The 6,876-nt window shown below is 30.2% G+C and overlaps 1 protein-coding gene across 2 annotated transcripts; it reads right to left on the bottom strand.

Moving 5' to 3' along the window:
- Positions 1 to 638: 638 nt before the first annotated feature.
- Positions 639 to 6,637, bottom strand: LOC111373566 (probable WRKY transcription factor 50). 2 transcript variants are annotated; one of them, XM_022996117.1, is made up of 3 exons: positions 6,338 to 6,637; positions 6,098 to 6,239; positions 639 to 953 (listed from the first exon to the last, which is right to left on the bottom strand). In XM_022996117.1, the coding sequence occupies exons 1-3, from the start codon at positions 6,513 to 6,515 to the stop codon at positions 800 to 802; spliced, it is 474 nt and encodes a 157-aa protein (XP_022851885.1). In that variant the 5' UTR covers positions 6,516 to 6,637; the 3' UTR covers positions 639 to 799. The 2 variants fall into 2 exon arrangements, with proteins under 2 accessions (XP_022851885.1, XP_022851886.1); XM_022996118.1 differs by lacking the exons at positions 6,098 to 6,239; positions 6,338 to 6,637 and adding exons at positions 3,834 to 3,975; positions 4,074 to 4,349 and having other exon boundaries at positions 652 to 953.
- Positions 6,638 to 6,876: the final 239 nt, after the last annotated feature.

Here is a 6,876-nt window from a genome sequence, read left to right on the forward strand (position 1 = left end):
ATTTCTCGATCTCATGCTTTATATACTATCGTAGGTTGTATTTTTCTTTCGTTTCAGTATAGCCCTTCCATTTTCAACACGGGTTACAGCTTCATTAAAGTGGAAGTTTCTCTGGGCATCTCTGGCAAATCTTTTGGATTTCTTCCAATGTAAATCGTAGCTATCTGAAGTAGGAATAGGTGCCTCGGGAAGTGGTCCTCGGTCCTCCGAGAATCAGGGGTATTATAGTCACTTGAATTGCTTATCATGCCTCCCGATCGAACTGTTCTGTGAGGTATGTCTCATTCTGTTATTTCGACTACGTGATGCCTTTACATTGAATGAAATAGCATTAGAAGTTGAATAATGCAATGATAATTTGTGGAGTAGATCAGATGATGAACATTTTTTACATTTGTACCTGTGATTGCATAATTTGATGGAACGTTCTTGATTACATGCCATGTTTGGTGGTTATACTTGGATAGGACTTAGGGTTCGCTGGCACGCTTTTAAAAGCCAAAAGCCAATTTTTGAGATTAAGAAATTGCTTTTGAGCATATTTAGATGATATTCTGAAACTGCTATGTTTGGCTAGAAAAGATTTTAGAGGAAATTGATCTAAGTTAACTTCTTCAAGAAGTTTTTGTAATGAAGCAGAAACCAAGACGTCCTTTAGTACTCAGAAGAAAAGGCCAAATTCTAGTTCATTATATCATCGACTTCTACCCAATACTGCATACCAAATATGTTAAAATCATAGATGCTGACTCTATCAGCAATATTTCTTGTACAACTAGAGTTACACAATATAAGAAAATTAATTTCTAAGATTGGTTTCGAAATCATAGCTGAGAAGGTCTCGGTGGTTGTGGATGCCATGGTAAGTTGTTAACACATACCTTGGGTCTTCAGTGTCTCTTTCAACTCTCTTCTTTACTGGACATCCTTCAACTGAGCACTTATAGTAGTTCCTATACATCACAGTGTAGTTCATGAGTTTGAATTCTATTAGTGTGTGTTCTTCTGAACAACTATGAATAATATAATCCATTAAAAAAAATTAGCAATTCTGAAAATGGAATTTAAGAGGTAACATATGGCCCTTCGAGCTTGGATTTCTGTATAAATATTATCGTAGGACTAATGCTTTCTTAAAGAGAAGACTACAGCAATTTAAATTATCCCTTTTATTATTGAATAATATTATTCAGCTCATGTTTGAGTTCAATTTTAAAAAAATTTATTTTCAATCACATATTTTTTAATAAAATAATTTTATACGTAAATAAAAAAATTTCATGCTTATTAATTATACATTCTTCTGAAAAAATAAAATTTTTTTTTTCAAAAGAAAAAAAAAGGGCTCAAACTAATCCTTATTATTGACGTTAACTAACATTAACAAATGTGGTAGTCGGGATGGTGGTTAATGAAATATTGCGACCATCAATCGAAGAGTAAAGTTATTTATCATTAGTTCTTATCATCATGACTCAAGGTCCTTTCGATTCATTGTTCAATGAAGTTGCATTTCTATACATTGGACAATAAATTGAGAGGTTTAGTATCGTCTAAATCAGTAATGACCACTATTATTAATGAATAAAGCAAATCTCAAAAATCTCTCTTGAAATTTATGACAATTATAGGGATACCAACCCTAAAATTTCAAAAACCTCCATTCTTAAAGAGAGAAATTTTTGCATTCTCGTAGTATGGAATTAAGTATTTTTGTCATTAAATATGTGATAGATATGTGCATCATTTATTCATGTTTGGATCCAATTAAATGGTGGATCTCAATTATTTAATATAATGTTAATTAATCCCTTGTTTGGTGTGGCTAAAAATTTTAATAAAAATTTAAGTCAAAATCAATAATTAATTTCTAACTACACATTTAAGACTCACAACTTTTCAACCACATAATTCAACTTTTTTTTTAATTAAAAATGATTAAAAAAAAATTTCTTCTCTACACCAAATAGGTTTAAATAGTGATAGGAAGTAGTCGGTACTTCATACTCCGAGATTAGATTACTATAATTTTTTCCCTTCTTAACATAAATTTTCTATTTTTGTCCTTCCTTACATGTTATATGTATCATTATAATTGTTTTTTAAATTTTAAACAAATAATTTGTGTTAATTTTAAAAAGTGACTTAATCATAATTTTTTGAATATCGATTTCTCATTTAATGGACAAACTAAAATGATCTAATATATTTACTAAAAAAATTAAATAAAAAATCTAAAATTTAAAGATTTGGTGCCAACTTTTGTGCATTTTTAATATTATGATAAAAATGTTACTTTAATTTTATGAACTTAATATAGTGTAATGTAAAGAGTATAAAGAGTACAAAAAATTAGAGAACACTAATAAGTCAAGCATTATAAAATTTTTAATGAAATTTCAACTAGCTTTATTAATTTACTCTAAAATATTTATTTATGGAGATTTGTTAATTATTTGTCAATCGTATTTGAAAATTATATATTTTATAATTTTATAACAATATTATAATGGTATTAGAATTTTCATCTAACTTTATTAAATTATTGCAAAACATTTGTTTTATGTTGATTTGTAACTTATTTGTCGATCATATCTTTAAAAAAAAATAAAAAAATCTTATTTAATAATTTTATAGTAAGATTTATAATGGTATCTTTTTATCTAAATTGGATTCATCTAAATGAAAAGTATGAAAAAGTATATCTTAAAAAATAAGAAAAAATACATACAGTTTAAATATAATAAATAACAATTTTAAAATATGATAGAGGGTAAAATGAAAAATGTATATTTGCTTCTAATTAACAGTGGAGAATTTGTTATGAAAAGTAAACTTCAAGGGAGATTTCTGACATTTTTTATAAGAGAGAGGTGTTTTTGTAATAGTTGTAAACCTGATGAGATAGTTATGTAATTTGATCTATTAAATATTATTAGAATTTTGATATTTGTACAATCCTAGTAATTACACCCCCTCACAACAGGAGGGGCCCGCCAATAAAAAAAGGTGGGGGCTCCCCTGTTGTGAGGGGGCTGTCAACCTCCATGTAAAGGAGGCTGTATCTTTAGCATAATTCATAACCTTATTCTAATTGTAGACAATGGACCTCACCCATATGGATAGATACTATAGATATTGTTACTCTTCTTTTGTCATCCATGTTACTAAAAGGTACAAATTAAAGGTAATTGAGACATGAAACCGAAAGATCACTTATTGTCACCTTAAAGACGAAAATTAAATTACAATTTTATCCTATATCTAGTCTTGTACAAATTTTCACATATCCAGTTTGAGAATAGATTGATGAGCAGTTCGAGTTTTATTGTTGACTCCAATGACATGACTAGATAAGAAATCTTTACTATGGGGTAAATTGAGCTTTCAAATTTGGGGTTCTCTGTGAACTCCCACGCACTTCATCCCTATTTCCTTGCTCATCTCATGAGTTAGATCCGTTTTCCCAAATTCGGTATCATCCTCCTCTCAATATATTTTGGACATATCTAAAAATTATCAGTCTATTTGGGAGTGATTTTTTTTCCAAAAAAATTGATTTTTAACCGTTATTTAACTATTACAGCCGTCATATTTGACTTCTTCTCTCACATATGGACCCCACTTTTCTCCCAACGATTAAAAAATCAATTATCAAAATCACTCTCAAACAGGTTTTATATCTTCTTATCAAATGAAAAAATGGCAAAGTAGAATGTATTGATTGTGAAATAGTTTATCGTCGTCTTCCCATTTGGGACAACAGACTTGAAAAAGACGAGCATCTAAATAAGTAAATAATGAATAGTATGAAGACTAAAACCAGCTTGTACCTTGGATTTGGGCTGTTCTTTACCATCTTTTTTCCATACTTTCTCCACTTGAAGCCATCATCTAGTACCTCAACCTCTGACTTAGTTTTAAAAGCAACTTTCTCTGTGTTTTGTTTCTTCTCCCTACCATTCCCACCATCTCCTGATTATATGTAAAAATCCCAGATAAATTATTATATATATGCATGCATATTTACATCAGAATATCGATAAATCAATATTCATTAATAACTTGCTTACTACTGCCTGGTCCTTCACGGTGGCTGCTGCTGGTTATTCCACTCGAGTTTGAAATTTCATCTGCTGCATAGTTCAGATTCTGAGGACAGCCAAAAACTTGATCTTCCTCATTAAGCCAGTCATTGAACTCGAAAACATCGGAAAACTCGAAGCTGGGATAATAGTGAGCCATGCTTTATTATCAACTGAAGAATGTGCATGACCATTGTCTGTATATATTGCTGAGAGTTGAGTGGATTTTTTTAGTGGTTATTCCTAGCTAGTAAGCTTCCTCCTATGTCGTATTTAATATAATGTTAATTAATCCCTTGTTTGGTGTGGCTAAAAATTTTAATAAAAATTTAAGTCAAAATCAATAATTAATTTCTAACTACACATTTAAGACTCACAACTTTTCAACCACATAATTCAACTTTTTTTTAATTAAAAATGATTAAAAAAAAATTTCTTCTCTACACCAAATAGGTTTAAATAGTGATAGGAAGTAGTCGGTACTTCATACTCCGAGATTAGATTACTATAATTTTTTCCCTTCTTAACATAAATTTTCTATTTTTGTCCTTCCTTACATGTTATATGTATCATTATAATTGTTTTTTAAATTTTAAACAAATAATTTGTGTTAATTTTAAAAAGTGACTTAATCATAATTTTTTGAATATCGATTTCTCATTTAATGGACAAACTAAAATGATCTAATATATTTACTAAAAAAATTAAATAAAAAATCTAAAATTTAAAGTTTTGGTGCCAACTTTTGTGCATTTTTAATATTATGATAAAAATGTTACTTTAATTTTATGAACTTAATATAGTGTAATGTAAAGAGTATAAAGAGTACAAAAAATTAGAGAACACTACTAAGTCAAGCATTATAAATTGGATTCATCTAAATGAAAAGTGTGAAAAAGTATATCTTAAAAACTAAGAAAAAATACACAGTTTAAACATAATAAATAGCAATTTTAAAATATGATAGAGGGGTAAAATGAAAAATGTATATTTGCTTCTAATTAACAGTGGAGAATTTGTTATGAAAAGTAAACTTCAAGGGAGATTTCTGACATTTTTTATAAGAGAAAGGTGTTTCTGTAATAGTTATAAACCTGAAGAGATAGTTATGTAATTTGATCTATTAAATATCATTAGGATTTTGATATTTGTACAATCCTAGTAATTACACCCCCCTCGCAACAGGAGGGGCCCGCCAATAAAAAAGGTGCGGGCTCCCCTGTTGTGAGGGGGCTGTCAACCTCCATGTAAAGGAGGCTGTACCTTTAGCATAATTCATAACCTTATTCCAATTGTAGACGATGGACCTCTCCCATATGGATAGATACTATAGATATTGTTACTCTTCTTTTGTCATCCATGTTACTAAAAGGTACAAATTAAAGGTAATTGAGACATGAAAACCGAAAGATCACTTATTGTCACCTTAAAGACAAAAATTAAATTACAATTTTATCCTATATCTAGTCTTGTACAAATTTTCACATATTCAGTTTGAGAATAGATTGATGAGCAGTTCGAGTTTTATCGTTGACTCTAATGACATGACTAGATAAGAAATTTTTACTATAGGGTGAATTGAGCTTTCAAATTTGGGGTTTTCCGTGAACTCCCACGCACTTCATCCCTATTTCCTTGCTCATCTTATGAGTTAGATCCGTTTTCCCAAATTCGGTATTATCCTCCTCTCAATATATTTTGGACATATCTAAAAATTATCACTCTGTTTGAAAGTGATTTTTTGACCGTTATTTCACTATTACAGTCGTCATATTTGACTTCTTCTCTCACATGTGGACCCCACTTTTTTCCCAACAATCAAAAAATCAATTTTCAAAATCACTCCCAAACATGCTTTATATCTTCTTATCAAATGAAAAAATGGCAAAGTAAAATGTATCGATTGTGAAATAGTTTATCGTCGTCTTCCCATTTGGGACAACAGACTTGAAAAAGACGAGCATCTAAATAAGTACACAATGAATAGTATGAAGACTAAAACCAGCTTGTACCTTGGATTTGGGCTGTTCTTTACCATCTTTTTTCCATACTTTCTCCACTTGAAGCCATCATCTAGTACCTCAACCTCTGACTTAGTTTTAAAAGCAACTTTCTCTGTGTTTTGTTTCTTCTCCCTACCATTCCCACCATCTCCTGATTATATGTAAAAATCCCAGATAAATTATTATATATATGCATGCATATTTACATCAGAATATCGATAAATCAATATTCATTAATAACTTGCTTACTACTGCCTGGTCCTTCACGGTGGCTGCTGCTGCTTCTGCTTATTCCACTCGAGTTTGAAATTTCATCTGCTGCATAGTTCAGATTCTGAGGACAGCCAAAAACTTGATCTTCCTCATTAAGCCAGTCATTGAACTCGAAAACATCGGAAAACTCGAAGCTGGGATAATAGTGAGCCATGCTTTATTATCAACTGAAGAATGTGCATGACCATTGTCTGTATATATTGCTGAGAGTTGAGTGGATTTTTTTAGTGGTTATTCCTAGCTAGTAAGCTTCCTCCTATGTCGAAAGAAGCTTCATGGTTAGTGCCTGTGGCGTTTATCTGATTAATACAAATCAAATCTATAGGGCCCATTAAATGCCTAACTTCAGATTATGATGCCAAGTATAAACCCTATTTACCCCATTATTCTCCATTAAATTAGTATTCTCTTTTTATCAACCACACATTCTCTAATAAAATAATATTATAAATAAATCAAAAAAAATTTCCTTCTCTTTTAATCACACGTTCTTCGAAAACTTACTATTTATCGGA

Source organism: Olea europaea, unplaced genomic scaffold (genome assembly GCF_002742605.1).
Source record: "Olea europaea var. sylvestris unplaced genomic scaffold, O_europaea_v1 scaffold1142, whole genome shotgun sequence".
In the NCBI taxonomy this organism is placed as follows: domain Eukaryota; kingdom Viridiplantae; phylum Streptophyta; class Magnoliopsida; order Lamiales; family Oleaceae; genus Olea; species Olea europaea.

Coding starts and splice junctions, on each gene's coding strand:
- LOC111373566 (XM_022996117.1), bottom strand. CDS start 6,515: ATGGCTCACTATTATCCCAGCTTCGAGTTTTCCGATGTTTTCGAGTTC. Junction 6,240..6,337: donor CCGTGAAGGACCAGGCAGTA/GTAAGCAAGTTA, acceptor ACATATAATCAG/GAGATGGTGGGAATGGTAGG. Junction 954..6,097: donor AAGAACAGCCCAAATCCAAG/GTACAAGCTGGT, acceptor TGTGATGTATAG/GAACTACTATAAGTGCTCAG.